The sequence below is a fragment of the Glandiceps talaboti genome, chromosome 2 (genome assembly GCF_964340395.1).
Source record: "Glandiceps talaboti chromosome 2, keGlaTala1.1, whole genome shotgun sequence".
Classification (NCBI taxonomy): Eukaryota; Metazoa; Hemichordata; class Enteropneusta; family Spengelidae; genus Glandiceps; species Glandiceps talaboti.
In genome coordinates, this window is record NC_135550.1 from 6827391 (window position 1) to 6846461 (window position 19071).

At 37.2% G+C, this 19071-nt stretch overlaps 1 protein-coding gene across 2 annotated transcripts in view; it reads left to right on the plus strand.

Annotated features, from left to right (window-relative positions):
- Window positions 1-17074, plus strand: part of LOC144453643 (ubiquitin carboxyl-terminal hydrolase 34-like) — a 63234-nt gene extending 46160 nt beyond the window's left edge. The window contains exons 58-78 of one of the 2 annotated variants that reach the window (XM_078144970.1): window positions 892-936; window positions 1094-1198; window positions 1739-1886; window positions 2381-2478; window positions 2824-2905; window positions 3069-3154; window positions 3811-3894; window positions 4520-4626; window positions 5259-5436; window positions 6054-6211; window positions 6955-7033; window positions 7860-7997; window positions 8958-9069; window positions 9398-9502; window positions 9943-10061; window positions 10594-10717; window positions 10985-11064; window positions 11745-11882; window positions 14960-15094; window positions 15767-15930; window positions 16250-17074. In XM_078144970.1, the coding sequence (XP_078001096.1) occupies window positions 892-936; window positions 1094-1198; window positions 1739-1886; window positions 2381-2478; window positions 2824-2905; window positions 3069-3154; window positions 3811-3894; window positions 4520-4626; window positions 5259-5436; window positions 6054-6211; window positions 6955-7033; window positions 7860-7997; window positions 8958-9069; window positions 9398-9502; window positions 9943-10061; window positions 10594-10717; window positions 10985-11064; window positions 11745-11882; window positions 14960-15094; window positions 15767-15930; window positions 16250-16571 (2607 nt within the window). In that variant the 3' untranslated portion in view covers window positions 16572-17074. The remainder of the gene's footprint in view (window positions 1-891; window positions 937-1093; window positions 1199-1738; window positions 1887-2380; window positions 2479-2823; window positions 2906-3068; window positions 3155-3810; window positions 3895-4519; window positions 4627-5258; window positions 5437-6053; window positions 6212-6954; window positions 7034-7859; window positions 7998-8957; window positions 9070-9397; window positions 9503-9942; window positions 10062-10593; window positions 10718-10984; window positions 11065-11744; window positions 11883-14959; window positions 15095-15766; window positions 15931-16249) is intronic. The other variant, XM_078144971.1, reaches the window with a different exon arrangement.
- Window positions 17075-19071: the final 1997 nt, after the last annotated feature.

The window sequence follows — 19071 nt, forward strand, 5'->3', positions numbered from 1 at the left end:
TCATTACAATTTTAGTCTGGGTGCCAATGTGGTATCGAATCATATCTAAGCCCATCTGGTCAAACTGTTTCAATCATGAACCAAAAGTTGCTCATGCAAATTAGTAGACCCCAACTGTTATCATGATGTAAACAATGTATAAGTAACATCCTGAGCTGACAAATATACCATATTTGGACATCATGTAACTGCCCCCAATAAACACTAACTTATCATTGGGTAGGAGTCTGTGATTGATTAACAAAGACATGATGTTAATGACTGTGTCGGTGGCTTTGGTTGAATTTTTAATTTCATCTCATTGCATCTCAAGACTTCATTGAACTAGACTGAAACAGAGGTCTGAAAGATTCCATGAAGGATAGCACTAGATTATTAAAATTTACAGAATACATAAATCCTTGAATGTGGAACATTTTGGTTGAATTAAGATGTTGAATGATGAAAACAGGAAAGACTCCCATTAGAAATAAAGCACAGTTTAATAATACTACCAAACCAGAGTGACTATAGAGTTTCAAAATATGCCGAATTACATAAAACAAAACATGGGCACGGAAAGCACACAAGCATAAAATTATACATTTCATCTCACTGAACACAAATCAACATCACCGTCAGATGAAACAATGAAGATTTAAACTCAAACTGTTTGATTGTGAGGGTTAAATGTAACATTTTATGTGCGTACACGTCTGTATTTCTGGTTGTGTCATTCGTAGCACGATATGTTAATGCTTTAAAAACATTGTGTCGACTAATACTGAAACTCTATAGTCACTCTGATTTGGTAGTAACAATGATATGTTTGCATGTCATGTGTAGCAGCATTTTAGACTTATTTCTACTGGCAAGCTGTTCTGACATTTTGTTTATTTGAATTCTTTATAGATAATTGGTATGATATTTACAGCCATCACTAAGATGAATGCCGAGGTAAGCATTACGCCATGTTTTGTCCTGAAAATATAAGTCTATTTTTATGAGATCACTGTAATCTGAAAATCCTATATGCATCAAGGATATATATTAAAAGTCAATATTGATGCCAATTTTAAGGTTTTATTTACATGTTGTTGTTGTTTACTTACAGGTGGCCCAACCATTCTTCAAACTACTGTCAATGTTAGTTGAGATACCAGGTGGTCCACCCGGCATGCCTCCATTTACACACTTGGTGCTGCAAAGAATATGGGAGGTTAGTATACTTAAAGTCCATAAATTTACATAGACAATCATTTATCGCGATAGTAGTTGGATTGTCACATTTAGCAACCAATTATTTTCCATGACAGTGCAGTTAGTATCAATCGCAAATTGTCTGATCAGTCTGATAGTCAGTACCATACAGCTATCATTTTTCTTGTCTCGCTAAGTTCCAAAAGAGGTACAAATTGATGTAAATTTACATTTGACAAATTTATGTCAATATATCATTTTGTTGTTTACTGGTCTTCCAAATGAGAACCACAGTAGTGAAAATATCATCCTTGAGTCCATAACACACTGTTAACATAGAAAACTTTAATACCAGCAATTGATTTAACATTTGATGAGTTTGTGTTCACAACATTTACAGATCTAGTCATATGTGGTCAAACTATTAGTGAATATCTTTGTCTGTCCTGTATATAGGTTGCTGAGTGCAGTCCCCAACAATGTATTGACTAGCTAGCTGCTCAGACTTCAATAGCACATATTTATTTATATGTCTGACCTTGTGTATGTTTGTCTGTAGGTTGCCGAGTGCAGTCCTCAACAATGTCTTGACTGGCTAGCTGCTCAGACTCCAAGGAATAGAATAGCACACACCTATGTCTTACAACATCTTGAAACTTGGGTAGAACACTTCCTGATAGCATTCAACAACCCAAGAGTTAGAAACTGTAAGTATCTAAGAACTTAGTAGATGTGTCATAAATTTAGTGTCAGTTGTTCTGTAAAAAGTTAGTACCAGTGGGTTATTGAGCAACAGATCATTAAGATTCTATTTCTAGACAGAACTAGTACTGTGGATGGTATCTAGCCATTCCTTGTCTAGTCTGCTGTCCATTCTTTGCAGTCCTGTGCAAAGAGCCGAAAACTGTCTTATGCTGCAGTAGGTGTTATTTTTTTACTTCATTTGCTTTGACTTAGATATTAGAAAATCAATCAAAACAAACATGCCAACTGATGTCATCACCACTTTTAAATGAAGTCCCAACAAAGTAGATGGGAGCATGCACAAAATGCATCCTTCCTGTCTGTTTGATACATATAGCATGCATTAACTGCAGTATACTTTGCACAGTATCTCAACAACTTATTATACATAAACACTTGTACATATCTTAGCAACTGTAATAACACATTGTGTTCAACTTGTCATCTTTCATTTCAGCCGCTGCCTTTCTCCTAGTGTCTCTAGTACCGGATAATCACTTCAGACAAGCTTTCAGGTCAGCTAGGAGTATACACAGTCCACAGAAAGAACTCAGGGTACGTCTGACACTGCTGTATTGACACTGGTGCACTTGTACATTGTAAGGGGCAGTTAATCTGTAAATGAAGGAAAGTTTCCTACACAAATCACAATAAAAATGCAACTTTCAACTTCCAGTGCATTACATGATAGAGTCATACCAGAATGATACACACACAGTACACAAAGACTGACTGACTGACTGACTGACTGACAGACAGACAGACAGACAGACAGACAGACAGACAGACAGACAGACAGACAGAAATGACAAAGCGAGTATTTACCTATTCACATAATATACAGTACATCAAATTGTTTTACATGAAGTAATTTTGAAATGTAAAACTGTTTGTTTGTAGATGAGTCCAGATGCCATAGTAGTACTACATCAAATCTACAGTTTGTTGCTAAGGTTACTATGCAGAGCTAGACAGTATGTAGGTAAGTGTATATTGAATGTTTACAATTTTTTTTCACATTTTATCTCACATGGAGACATGTAGAGGAGACATTGTTTTCATAAAATCTCAGTTCTTTGTAGTTCAAATTTCATTGGCAATCAAAATAGCTCTCTTGACAGTTATTATAATTGTCTTATTTTTAGATTCCAATGTTCATGGCACAGGGAAGTTGGTCTCCTACTTTGCTCTTATGAGTTATTGCTTGGTGTCTAGGACAGAGAAATTAATGGTAAGTAATACTATGTTATTAGCCCCAACGGACACTGCCCAGAGGGGTTAATGTGTTGGGTTCTGTCCATATGTAAATCCACCCATCTGTGCATGCATGCCCCCCTCATATCTCAGGCATGCATCAACCGATTTCAACCAAACCTGGCACAAAAATATCATACTGTTTGAGACATATACCCTTCACTTTGTTTTGTACTGAATCAAATATAGCTGAGTAACAGCCATATTTGTTGTTAAATTTCACAATTTGCTTCATATCTTTGGATGTATAATACATAGTGACTCCATTCAAGTACCTAAACACATATTATCAAATATGAGCTTTGACCTTGAAAATCTTCTTCAGGTGTCTACTATTTGGGGGATGTGTCTTCAATGAAGGCTTGTTTATTGTAATGTATCTGTCTTTTATGATCGTAATACAGCAAGTATGTATTGGCCAGTGTGAAAACCATAAAGACCTCAATATTGGTCATTGTGTTGCAAGAATCTTTTAAAAAAAGTAATTTAGAGGGGTTTATTTCTCTGCTCTGTAATCAACTAAATATGACCATAAATTATAAATTGAATATGCAAATAGATGTGAAGGTAGACAGTTTCTGATTGTTCTCATCAAACAATTTTAATCTATAATTTTGTCTTATTTTATTCTAGTTTTCTCCATATTTCACTGACCTGTGGAATCTGTTCCAACCTAAGCTGTCTGAACCAGCCATTTCTACCAATCATAATAAACAGGTAAGGACAGACAAAATTCTCTCTTTATTACCATCTCTGCTGGAGGACTTGATCAGTGTGTCTGTACCTATTAGCTCGTGAGAACTACACCTCCCATTAGTCCATGGAGATATGGAGGTAGTGTCAGACATGTTATCAATCAATCAAGGTGTGAATTTATAAAGTGTCAGTTTCCACTACAATGTAGAGTTCAGAGACACTGTACAGTTAGAATGCTCTGGAGAATAGATGTATCTTTAAGCTCTTTTTGAAGGCATTAGCTGTTGTTTTTTTGTTGTATTTCCAATGGCAGTGCATTCCATAGATAGGGGTGCAGCACATGAGAATGCATGCCTGCCATACGACAACAATGGAAGGAAAGGCTACAATAATCAGTGCTTATGCACACCAATTTCTTGTGGCATGGAAAATTTTCCCTATCCGTTTAATACTATGCTGTGACTCACAAAATCCCATTTTTAATCATTTTGACCCAAAACAAAAAAGAAGTTGACTTTTATTTGCAGGCTCACTGCAAATAATGTATATGGAGAATGGTATATGCCATAGTTGGCCTTGATGGATGGAACACTAACAATTGTGAACATAAAGACAGTAATTGATAATTTTACTTCATTCTTCATAGGCTCTACTCCTGTTCTGGTATAATGTTTGCTGTGACTGTCCAGAGAATGTCAAGTTGATTATTGAGAATCCAACAGTAACCAGAAACATAGCTTTCAATTATATTCTGTAAGTTAACTATGTTTGTCTTCAGTCTTAATTGTTGAAGTTTTACAAATCTAGTCTTCTTCGTAGGATAGATTACAAGGATGATGGTTAATTTGTATTAATACTAATTTACCTTTTGATAACGTGATAATTATTAGCATAATGATTAGCATATCTTCCACATTGAAACGCACTCTAACGTACAACCAGACACGTGTCCTCACTCTGGAATCATTTCTTGTAGTAGTTCAGCTGAATATACGATGTAAATTATTCAGAACTACTACAAGATACTCTGACATGTTTACATTTAACACATACACACATGGACTTTGCGGTCAGCCATTTCTTTTCATGTGATAGTATTATTATGATTTTATCATTCAAAAGATGACTATTACTGTAAAACTCGAAGGATGGTAGAACAAATTTGAAGCACGGTAGAAACCTGCTAAGCATGGCGGCCTGGGTGGCAATGATGGTGTTGCACTGTGATTTCTCTGAAGTGGAGAAAATATTGAAATCTTCGTGACACTTGTTTTCAAAACATTTGTAATGATAATGATTTATATAAATAGGCAACTCACTTTGTCACTATTTTAGGACTTGATTTTAAAGTTTTGCAATCGTCATATCTCTAAATTCACTTTCAGTGCTGATCACGATGACCAGGAAGTCATAATGTTCAACCGTGTTATGCTGCCGGCGTATTATGGATTATTACGACTGTGTTGTCAACAGTCACCGTCATTTACAAGACAGTTAGCTGGACATCAGAATTTACAATGGGCTTTCAAGAATTTAACTCCATATGCTAGTCAGTATCCAACGGTAAGTTATGCAAGATTGGATTTTTTTTATGAGATTAACAATTTTTGTTTAGGTATGGTTGAAATGTGCCAGAACTGTTCTCAAAAACTTCACTCCATAAATGTTTGTAAAATATGTAACGATATGTACACAAAGTAATGTACATGCTCAGTGATTGAATGGCTTTGATAGCAGCCACACACATTGTTCATTTTGCAGAGCATTTATTTAAAATTAAACTCGGTGCACAAACTCAAAATTGGTAACTGAATCGATGTGTGGTAAAGAATTGATGGGTGAATTCAAGTGTTTTGACAGAAATATAGAAATTTGATCAAAATGTGTTGGGGACAATGGTATGATACTCACCAAGCATTGCCAGGCTCTTTCAATGTGCTGCATGTACATTCAGAAATGTGACATAGACACTGAAACATGAAAACTACATTCTCCTGCGATCATTGGAAGTAAAAAAGCAACGTCCCCACTACATGGACATAAAAATCTATGAAAATAGTCAATTTTGAGAAAAATTATTCCTTTTCACTTGTCGAGCAAAATCAGTGACAGTCTGCTTGACAAAGTCAATAATAGCGAAGTCTCATCATATTGTTGTCGTGGTTGTTGTTGTATTTCAGGCAGTAGATGAACTATTTCGTTTGATGAAGTTGTTTGTTGCCAAGAGATCAGGGATGAATGAACAGGAGCTTCAAGAGATTTCAAATTTCAAGAGAGCAACGTTACTATGCTATGTAGAATGTTTAGAGAGAACATCTTGCTGGACAACCTTAATCAGGTAATCAAATTTCAAGAGATTTCAAATTTTAAGAGATTTCAAATTTTAGGAGATTTCAAATTATAAGAGATTTCAAATTATAAGAGATTTCAAATTTCAAGAGATTTCAAATTTCAAGAAATTTCAAATTTCAAGAGATTCAAATTTCAAGAGATTTCAAATTTCAAGAGATTTCAAATTTCAAGAAATTTCAAATTTCAAGAGATTCAAATTTCAAGATTTCAAATTTCAAGAGATTTCAAATTCAAGAGATTTCAAATTTCAAGAGATTTCAAATTTCAAGAGATTTCAAATTCAAGAGATTTCAAATTCAAGAGATTTCAAATTTCAAGAGATTTCAAATTACAAGAGAGCAACGATACTGTGCTGTGTAGAACTACTATTCAACCTCCGTCACCGTAATGTTTGGAAATTTTAGAAATGTTTACTGATTTTCTGAGGTATTTTATTACACCGGACAGTAATTTGTATTTTCTGTCTGAAATTGTAACATGATATATAAGTTGATATAGATTATAAAATTGTTTTTGAAGGGAAAAAAATGGAAATGACGTAGTAAGTCAGTATGAAAGTATTGAAAGATAGCCAAAGTAGAGTCATATTAATCAGTTGTCGTCTTATATTTGAATATCCAGAAGAGTTTTTGCTGTCAACACAGATGAAGAGTTCTGTCATTTTTTATTTAAAGAGAACAGGAAAAGTAAAGTAAAGTAAAGGATTAATTTTGATTTTTTTTTTTGTAGTGCTTTTCGGATTCTCATAGAAGACAATCGTGACCGCTTTGTTGTAATATGTAACCATGGATTGAGTAGACTAACAGATGTAAGTTATATATTAAGTTTCATTTATTATGACTCTGGTAATCAAGCCTTCGATTTACTAAGATAGGCACAAACTAAATCTATTGTACGTCAACGTGGTAGATTACACAAGTGGGTGTTAGCAGTTCCTCTGTTGTTTGATTCTAATCACCCTGTGATCAACATAGTGTAAACATTGGAAGTCCCCAAAACAGTACACTACAAGTTTATGGAACTCTAAATAAACTAGTTTTAAGAGACGACTCCTTCTATGATTCAACCAACATCCATTCAATAGCTTATCACTGTTGTATCAATATGTTGCGACAATAGTTTTAGTTTGTGTCTATGTTTAATAGTAAACTGAAGGCTCAGTTACCAGTCTGAGAGTTATATATCAAAATTACAACAACTGGTATCAGATATCCTCAAACATATCAGGCTGTAATGATAATTATTACAAGGCTTGTCAGCCATGCTGCGTAAGTTCACAAAACCAATCCATATGAAATGATCAAATACATTTGTATTTGTAGGCATTCAGTAAATAACATACATTTTGATGTTGTATTTGTAGGCATTCAATAGATAACTGACTATTTTTATGTATTTGTAGGCATTCAATAGATGACCACATTTTGATGTATTTGTAGGCATTCAGTAAATAACTGACTATTTTGATGTATTTGTAGGCATTCAATAGATAACTGACTATTTTGATGTATTTGTAGTCATTCAGTAAATAACTGACTATTTTGATGTATTTGTAGGCATTCAATAGATAACTACATTTTGATGTATTTGTAGGCATTCAGTAAATAACGTACATTTTGATGTTGTATTTGTAGGCATTCAACACTTTACATATGATGTATCATGAAGCTACAGCGTGTCATGTGCTTGGAGACCTTATAGAACTGTTGGCAATAACTAGGTCTGTCTTCAAATGTGCTAGGGTTTATTCTGAAGTTAAAGGTAATGTATGCTTTTATACACACACACACACACACACACACACACACACACACACACACACACACACACACACACACACACACACACACACACACCCACACTCATATACATACAGAATTGTTAGATTCATTAAAATGATTGTCTCCCTCCCCCACCTCGCCCCCCAACCCTTGTTAATTGTGAATTGTTAGAATCATTAAAATGACAGTTTCTTTCTTCTCCCTGTCAGAAGTGAAGCAAGCATTGTCTCCCCCCCCCACCTCGCCCCCCAACCCTTGTTAATTGTGAATTGTTAGAATCATTAAAATGACAGTTTCTTTCTTCTCCCTGTCAGAAGTGAAGCAAGCATTGTCTCCCCCCCCCCCACCTCGCCCCCCAACCCTTGTTAATTGTGAATTGTTAGAATCATTAAAATGACAGTTTCTTTCTTCTCCCTGTCAGAAGTGAAGCAAGCATTGTCTCCCCCCCCCACCTCGCCCCCCAACCCTTGTTAATTGTGAATTGTTAGAATCATTAAAATGACAGTTTCTTTCTTCTCCCTGTCAGAAGTGAAGCAAGCATTGTCTCCCCCCCCACCTCGCCCCCCAACCCCTGTTAATTGTGAATTGTTAGAATCATTAAAATGACAGAGTTTCTTTCTTCTCTCTGTCAGAAGTGAAGCAAGCATTGTCTCCCCCCCCCCCACCTCGCCCCCCAACCCTTGTTAATTGTGAATTGTTAGAATCATTAAAATGACAGTTTCTTTCTTCTCCCTGTCAGAAGTGAAGCAAGCATTGTCTCCCCCCCCCCCCACCTCGCCCCCCAACCCATGTTAATTGTGAATTGTTAGAATCATTAAAATGACAGTTTCTTTCTTCTCCCTGTCAGAAGTGAAGCAAGCATTGTCTCCCTCGCCCCACCTCGCCCCCCAACCCATGTTAATTGTGAATTGTTAGAATCGTTAAAATGACAGAGTTTCTTTCTTCTCCCTGTCAGAAGTGAAGCAAGCATTGTACAATTGGAAAGAGAGGATGGACTTGGCTAGGAAATTACTCAGTTTATTAAATCCATATAACCCTGATGAACTAAGGCATGAATGTATTGGTAAGTAACATTAATTGGTGTTAGTACAGGTCTTTCCTTCTAGGGTCAGATCACAGCTGTTCTCAGAAAATATTGCAATACAAAGGATCACCATCAATTTGGTTGTAGAAAGAATCAAAATCTCAATGAAATGTAAATTATTAACATGTATGGTTTTGATACGTGAAGGTGATGACAAATCTGGATACCAGAGGCTCTTGGAAAGTAACATTTTTCAAGCTGTTGTTTTTCCTTCATGTTTCTATTCTTCAGATTTCTAAACCCACACACAGAAGCCTTTGTATTTCTACTGAATGGTAATTGCATCTGACTATTCTTCTCATTTCAGAGCTGCTGAAAGATTTATTACTGGTGTACAGCAAAGAATGTGTACAAAACTTAGTACCCATCATACATCATGCACACCTGTCTTTCAAAAAGTCACCAGTAGCTGGTAAGTATTTGTTGGTGTTCACATTTTATTTTAGGCAGTGTAAGTTCTGTTCCACATGTAGAATAGTTAAAATGCAGAACTGTGTATTTGTTGGTGTATTTCACAGTTACTTTTTCTGAAAAATGGGAACCCAATAGCAGAGGGGGATAAATATTGGTAAAATTTAACTTGCATAGATGGCCAAGTCTTCTACTGTAGAATTTGCTTGGGAACTCTGATAACCGACCTCAGGACCATGGTTGATTTGAGATACTTGTTGCTCTTAAAGACACACATCATTAAATGTGTTTTAAAACTTAGAGAGTCTGAGTGTTCTTCATCAGAGGGAAGACATTGTCTGAATCTGCTGTTAGACATCCAAGACGTGGTTTATCAAATAAGTTTGATTTGAGCATAGATACAGTTGATTAATTTTCCTATATCTGATTGTATACATACAGCCTCAGGTCCATACTTTCCACGTCGTGTACAACATTCCATGTTGAATAAAGCCAATATCAGACCACCACGTCCAGAATTACAAATGTGCTTACATCATAACCAGGTAGAAGTACCCAAGGTAGAAGGACATCTTTCTTATCATTGGAATCTTGCCAGGCTTTTAGGTTTTGTTGTTAAAACAAAGTAATGTTTTAAAAAGTAGAAAAAAAATGTCATGTATAAAATGGACTGTGTGACTAAAATGATGGATCATGCTTATTGAATAATTTTGTTTTGCCGGTTCAGTACGTTGTTAAAATATGACATTTTGGTCTTGTATAAGTCTATTGACAACCCAGCGTATCCATTGGAACTGACTACAATGAGGTACTTTCAACTGCATTGTGATGGTTGTACCCTTCATAATTTGACAACAGTTCTCCTAGTCTAGTTTTTAGACACATTGAACAGCTCTGCTGACATTCAAAGTGACCATCGTTTGCATAGTGCCAAACGTAAGGGCTTGCCCCACTGCACAACAGAGGTAGTCATCCTTTGGTGTTTGTACAATAACCTTCCAAGTGCAGACCCGGGTTCTTACTACAAGACTACAGCTAACCCAGCTGGCTATTTACTGAAGTGATGGTGTATATCATATTTTCCATTCACAGAGTAATGATGATTCGTACGATGCAGCTCTGATTGTCTTCTTCCAACCATATCATCTGTTTATTGATATGTTATGTAGGACTGCAGTCAATGTTAATGCTATGACAGAACAAATCATCCACCTTAGTAAGTCACTTGCTTGTTTCCCATATGTTAATCATAGCTTTATTAGCTGCCACCCACACTGGATAGGGTTCGAGCACACTCTTTTTGATTTTTACCGAAAAGTAAAAAGACTCATTCGGATGAACTTCATTGAACAGCACAAGTTTTCCCTGGGCACTCTGTTTGAATGAATAGAAAAAGCATATCGTGGGATTTTCTTTTTGATAGCAAATCAACTGCTTGACAGCAAATCAACTGCTTTATATACATTTGTTATTTTCTGTGTAGGTGTACTAGTTGGTTTTGAAGGCATACCTTTACACTTAGCATGGTTTGCAAAACTTTGGAAAGACATCTACAATTCTGAGGTAAGGATTAAGTTATTTTTAGCACAACTGAACTGAGGTTCAGCATGCTATAGGCATCAAGTTATGTGTGTGTGTGTGTGTGTGTGTGTGTGTGTGTGTGTGTGTGTGTGTGTGTGTGTGTGTGCGTGTATGTGAACAACTCAAAGGTAAAAAAACGATCGATTGATTTCAAATTTGGTAGGGACATTGCTTATGGTGTGTAGTTGAAAAGTTGTTCAAGTGTTTTTCAAGTAACTTATATCCAAAAGAGTGACTTTCTGTCAAAATAGGTGTCTGTTACAATGGCTGTCTATAAAAGTATGGTTATATAATGTTACATAATCACTTGGCAAAAGTTCATTCAATTTGGATGTTCCATTATCCTGTAGGGATGTTTTCATGTTTGAGGTGTGTTTCTCATTCAGTTGTGCATATTGCCATTGACAGTATTTTTTTTAATATACCATAATATTTTGGAGAATCCTGCCATTTATTTCAATGTATTGCATATTAGAATTCTGTGAAAACAGTACTTATCTGGTGAAAAATTAGTCACTCTTGAACAGGTTATAATGTATACTCATAGAAACAGTGGAACATGTTGGTAGTCAGTAAAAGAAGTGATTTGTATTTATGCATATGTAAGAATAATGATAACCCTACCTGACAATATTGTGTACGTTTTACATTGGTTTTTACAGGCTGTGGACAAGAGTTGTATCAAAGTGTTATGTAATATGCCATCATTCCATGAGTTTATAGAAACTGTTTTTTTAGATGAGAGAGTCTGCTTAAGTAATCCTTCAATCAACTCATTCTTTTGTATATTCTTACCAAAGGTGAGTAGTTGCATGACTATATTAAAGTCCAGTGTCACCCATCCACTACCTGACTATATTAAACTCCAGTGTTACCTATCCACTACCTGACTATAAAGTCCATTGTCACCCATCCACTACCTGACTATAAAGTCCAGTGTCACCCATCCACTACCTGACTATAAAGTTCAGTGTCACCCGTCCACTACCTGACTATAAAGTGCAGTGTCACCCATCCACTACCTGACTATAAAGTCCAGTGTCTCCCATCCACTACCTGACTATAAAGTCCAGTGTCACCCATCCACTACCTGACTATAAAGTCCAGTGTCACCCGTCCAGTACCTGACTATAAAGTCTATTGTCACCTATCCACTACCTGACTATAAAGTCCATTGTCACCCATCCACTACCTGACTATAAAGTCCAGTGTTACCCATCCACTACCTGACTATAAAGTCCAGTGTCTCCCATCCACTACCTGACTATAAAGTCCAGTGTCACTCATCCACTACCTGACTATAAAGTTCAGTGTCACCCATCCACTACCTGACTATAAAGTCCATTGTCACCCATCCACTACCTGACTATAAAGTCCATTGTCACCCGTCCACTACCTGACTATAAAGTCCAGTGTCACCCATCCACTACCTGACTATAAAATCTATTGTCACCCATCCACTACCTGACTATACAGTCCAGTGTCACCCATCCACTACATGACTATAAAGTCCAGTGTCACCCATCCACTACATGACTATAAAGTCCAGTGTCACCCATCCACTACCTGACTATAAAGTCCAGTGTCACCCATCCACTACCTGACTATAAAGTCCAGTGTCACCCATCCACTACATGACTATAAAGTCCAGTGTCACCCATCCACTACATGACTATAAAGTCCAGTGTCACCCATCCACTACCTGACTATAAAGTCCAGTGTCACCCATCCACTACCTGACTATAAAGTCTATTGTCACCCATCCACTACCTGACTATAAAGTCCAGTGTCACCCGTCCACTACATGACTATAAAGTCTATTGTCACCCATCCACTACATGACTATAAAGTCTATTGTCACCCATCCACTACCTGACTATAAAGTCCAGTGTCACCCGTCCACTACATGACTATAAAGTCTATTGTCACCCATCCACTACCTGACTATACAGTCCAGTGTCACCCGTCCACTACATGACTATAAAGTCTATTGTCACCCATCCACTACATGACTATAAAGTCTATTGTCACCTATCCACTACCTGACTATAAAGTCCAGTGTCACCCATCCACTACCTGACTATAAAGTCCAGTGTCACCCGTCCACTACCTGACTATAAAGTCTATTGTCACCTATCCACTACCTGACTATAAAGTCTATTGTCACCCATCCACTACCTGACTATAAAGTCTATTGTCACCCATCCACTACCTGACTATAAAGTCTATTGTCACCCATCCACTACATGACTATAAAGTCCAGTGTCACCTATCCACTTAAGTCTATTGTCACCCATCCACTACCTGACTATAAAGTCTATTGTCACCCATCCACTACCTGACTATAAAGTCTATTGTCACCCATCCACTACATGACTATAAAGTCCAGTGTCACATATCCATTTAAGTCTATTGTCACCCATCCACTACCTGACTATAAAGTCCAGTGTCTCCCATCCACTACATGACTATAAAGTCCAGTGTTAGTATCCACTACCTGACTATAAAGTCCGGTGTCACCCGTCCACTACCTGACTATAAAGTCTATTGTCACCCATCCACTACCTGACTATAAAGTCCAGTGTCACCCATCCACTACCTGACTATAAAGTCCATTGTCACCCATCCACTACCTGACTATAAAGTCCATTGTCACCCATCCACTACCTGACTATAAAGTCCATTGTCACCCATCCACTACCTGACTATAAAGTCTATTGTCACCCATCCACTACATGACTATAAAGTCCATTGTCACCCATCCACTACCTGACTATAAAGTCTATTGTCACCCATCCACTACCTGACTATAAAGTCCAGTGTCACCCGTCCACTACCTGACTATAAAGTCTATTGTCACCCATCCACTACATGACTATGAAGTCTATTGTCACCCATCCACTACCTGACTATAAAGTCCAGTGTCACCCATCCACTACCTGACTATAAAGTCTATTGTCACCCATCCACTACCTGACTATAAAGTCTATTGTCACCCATCCACTACCTGACTATAAAGTCTAGTGTCACCCATCCACTACCTGACTATAAAGTCTATTGTCACCCATCCACTACCTGACTATAAAGTCTATTGTCACCCATCCACTACCTGACTATAAAGTCTATTGTCACCCATCCACTACATGACTATAAAGTCCAGTGTCACCCATCCACTACCTGACTATAAAGTCTATTGTCACCCATCCACTACCTGACTATAAAGTCTATTGTCACCCATCCACTACCTGACTATAAAGTCCAGTGTCACCCATCCACTACATGACTATAAAGTCCAGTGTCTCCCATCCACTACCTGACTATAAAGTCCAGTGTCTCCCATCCACTACCTGACTATAAAGTCCAGTGTTACCCATCCACTACCTGACTATAAAGTCCATTGTCACCCATCCACTACCTGACTATAAAGTCCATTGTCACCCATCCACTACCTGACTATAAAGTCCATTGTTGGCACGTCTTACAACTCATTGAGACAAAATGTCATAAGAAACTATATTCATTCAATCGTGCTATCTGAAAGTGTAGCATGTGTAGATTCTTATTAGTTTCTACATGATTGCATCAAACAGGTGCTGAATGGTATTTTGAAATAACAAATGTGAAAAAAAAAGTATTTTACTGTTACTATTTGTAATGAAAATAATGTTATCTTCTGATTACGTCAAGTTTAAATATAAGAAATTGTATATTCCTATAGTCAAATAGATTCCTCTTAGAAAGCTAATCAGAATGGTGTAGACAATTTGACATGAGTGAAAGACTAAACTAGGATAAATTCTATACTGTATGAATGGTGTTATTCATATATGAACATCTCTGACACATATATGAGGGTATTCTTTATTTGTGTTTTCAGGTGCATACAAAAATTCTTCAGAACAATTGGAGTGCATTGGTGAATACAATAGTAACATCAGTGATTGCAGACAGAGCTGAGGTTGATGATTGTAACCCAGCGCAGCTCAATATAGTGGCTTATAGAATGAATGGGGTAAGTTTACAGAGCTGAGGTTGGTGATTGTAACCCAGCACAGCTCAATATAGTGGCTTATAGAATGAATGGGGTAAGTTTACAGAGCTGAGGTGATTGTAACCCAGCACAGCTCAATATAGTGGCTTATAGAATGAATGGGGTAAGTTTACAGAGCTGAGGTTGGTGATTGTAACCCAGCACAGCTCAGTATAGTAGCTTATAGAATGAATGGGGTAAGTTTACAGAGCTGAGGTTGGTGATTGTAACCCAGCACAGCTCAATATAGTGGCTTATAGAATGAATGGGGTAAGTTTACAGAGCTGAGGTTGGTGATTGTAACCCAGCACAGCTCAATATAGTGGCTTATAGAATGAATGGGGTAAGTTTACAGAGCTGAGGTTGGTGATTGTAACCCAGCACAGCTCAATATAGTGGCTTATAAAATGAATGGGGTAAGTTTACAGAGCTGAGGTTGGTGATTGTAACCCAGCACAGCTCAATATAGAATAAATGATTCTAATGTAGAAGAGCTGAATATTTTTAAGATTGCTGTATAGTTGCATGTACGGTGTGTGTGTGCGTGCGTGTGTGCGTTCATGCATGTGTGCATGCGTGTACGTGCATTTGTGTGTACATTGTATATTTGCAAGTGTTCTGTGTATTCACGTTGTATATTTGGATATTTTGTAGGACCTTCGTGTGGTGGTAATGATGTGTTCTGTGGTCAAACCTAAACATGTCAGTGCCATGTTGATACCAGCACTCAAACATATCTCACAAGTTTGTAAGGAGTATCAGAAGAAAAGAAACCAGAAAGCAGAAGAATTGAAAAGCCAACAGTCAGAGGAAGGTGGGTAGTTATAGCCCTCATGACAAATATCATATCAGCATAGGTTGAGGCAATTGGAGTGGACACTGTCTGTCAATTTGTTGCTGTAGCTGTTACTCTCTAATGCCTTCAAACTTTGCACAAAGGTGAAATACTGTGTGGGGAATGTTTCCGATGATTTGTTTCGTAATCTTGTCAAATTGGTCAAATGACCATCGTATAGACAGCACTACTCACAATAGACAACATTTTTCAAAACTGACGTCACTTATTAAGCTCAGACCAGACATCACTATACTCAAAACTGATATCACTGTACTCGCACATCATTTGAAAACAGACAGAGATCATAATATGCAAATGGTTGCTCTTTTTGCTTGCATAGATGGAGTGCCAGCTGCTAAGAAAGCAAAACTGAAAGAGGAAGGAGATGAGGAGGAGAAGGAGGAAGATGAAGATGACAAAGACAGTGAGGATGAAGAGAGAGAAGACGAGGAGAAGATGCCCGAGTCTCCTCAACCGTCAAGTTCCAAACACAGTGACTGCGATGCTGAGGACAGACCATCCACAAGTAGTGGCATCACAAGACAGATAGCCAGACAAACAGATTATGTAGACGTTTTAGTCAAAACGATAGAGTCGGCATTGTCAACATTTGAATCGTGATTTTGTCACGAAAATGTGTCATTGCAACTTTTTATGCAGGTGATCGATACATACAAACTGCCGTGTAGATTGTAGAGACTGCAATGTTGCTGTGCCAATTTTAAGTAACAATTTGTAAGAAAGAAAAAAAAAACGAGAAAAATCCAAACTTCCTGTGTGCTCTTCTTCGTACATCCTGTGTGCTTATTACAGCATTGGAGCAACTCAATGCTAACCATGAAGTCTTAATTTTTAGAACTTTTACACCATATTTGGTGATAACAAGTACTTAGACATAATTCTGTACTCTCTACCAAGACAAACTTTATAAGTTTGATAAAGTGAATTATTTATGGTAAAATTACACACTTCTGAAATGTGCCTACGGTGGCAGTGAAGAAAAGACCAGATAAAAATGACATGGTGTCACATTCCTGCAATGAGGGGAGAAAGGAGAGGGCAGAACAGTAGTGAAAGTGGCTTTTAAAATGATTTGAAAACTGTTGGTTTTTGTACAGCTGCTCAGGATATATTGTTCCTTTGAGTGATGGGGGGGGGGGGGGGGGGGGGGGTAGGACTACACCAGACTTTCAACTCTGCACAGTTATACCTTGAAACACTTGAAAAGTGTGTGCATAATGTCTACAATTTGTCTTTCTTGGGTCTTGGGGGTGGGGGTCTACATGTGTGTGTGGTGGTGGTGGTGGTGGTGGTGGGGGTGGCTTAGACATAGCTAATGTAAGTTCTCTACCCTTAGTGCTGGTGTCTATAGTGTATGTAAGTATTGAAGGGTGTTTTCCACTATTTTTCACATCTGTTACATCTCCCTACCCTCCATGTGTGCAAACGGGGGGTCTGAAATTCAATATCATATCGGGCACATATCTCAATACAAGTTTGTGTTAATTTAAAAAAAAAAAAACTCAAGTGTAGGGTTGATAGTCCGGTACACAAGTGTCCGTATTATTGGACAACAGGAAGAGGAAATAATGTGATGATATACAGTATTCAGATTTACGGTATGCTAGCTAATGAATTTTGCAAGTGGTTGGTGTTGTAAGAGACTACACGCACTCACACACACATACATACATGCACACACACACACACCATAACATGATACTTACCGTACATACATACATACATACGTACATACACACACACCCGCACGCACACGCATGCATGCACACACACACACACACACACACACACACACACACACACACAGTCAGTGCAGCATTATCAAATGTAAATTATGAAGATTTGTGAATATTTTGAATGGAGTGCCAATGTTGTGTGTGACTGTAATGTGTTTTGAAACTTTCATTTACTTCCAGTACTGAGATTGCTTGATATCTTCCTTTTTACCAAATATCTTAGTATTGTATGTGCGTGTTTGTGTACGTATGTGTGTATGTGTGTGTGTATGTGTGTCCATGCCTGTGTGTATGTAATATATTTGTCCTCCTACTGGGAGAGTTTCCATGATGTAGAAATACAGGCATGGTACTAAATCCATAACTCTGGTGCTTCATACATTTCTTCCTTGATTTTACCACTTAGTAATGTTTTTTAACTGTTGTGTTTTTAATGTGTGTGTGTTTTTTTTTATGTTTCTTAACTTGATCTGATCATGATTGTGAATAAAGCAGACAAATGTCTTTTATTAAGTGCAGTTATTGCAAAGAGTTGGAACTTCTAGATTAGATGTACATTTTAACTGCAAATGTCAGTGGATCCCGCTACCATCGCAAATCTTTTTTAGTCACTATAGTAATGGTAGACTAAGATACGCTGTGTCGTTTCATACTCGTTGGCCTTCACTTCTCTTCAACAAATAGTGGCTGATAGGATGGTATGACAGACACATTGTATCTTATGTTAGATGTGGGTACTTAATTTGTAAGTCTCTGAAAATACATTTGATTTGTGACCATAATTTGGTTCTTCATGTCAAGTCTTTGGAGTCATCAATAATTGCTGATCAAACAGACTGATTGCCAGAGTTTTATCAATCAAGGGGAATATAAAATAAAAGACTTGTCAGAGTTGAAGACAGTTAGTGTGTTGCATTAATTAACTTTTTTAAAAAAAGCCCCCGTTTTACCGACAGCGTAGGGTTCAACCATCATTAAAGACGTACCACTTTTTTGTATACAACACCCGAGTACATCGATAGCCATTCACAATCATGGTCAGGCTGTACCAAATTTACCTTGTGTTCTAACCCTTCTGTCAGTTTAGCATTATTATTACACCACAATTACAAACATTTATATAATCAGTTAAAAATTACAGTTGGTTAGGAATTTAAATACAGGATTCATTAATAGGCTTTAGTCTTGCCCACCATCACTAGTAATATAGAATATGAATGACAATTTGTGAATATTGTGAAGCCTTTTTTGTAGTTTCTTTCTTTTTTTTTGTACAGTCCTGTTTCATATTATGTTGGAAGCACTGCTTGGCAGGAGTCAGATATATAGAAGAAAAATAAATAAATTGGACAACACTCTATAAA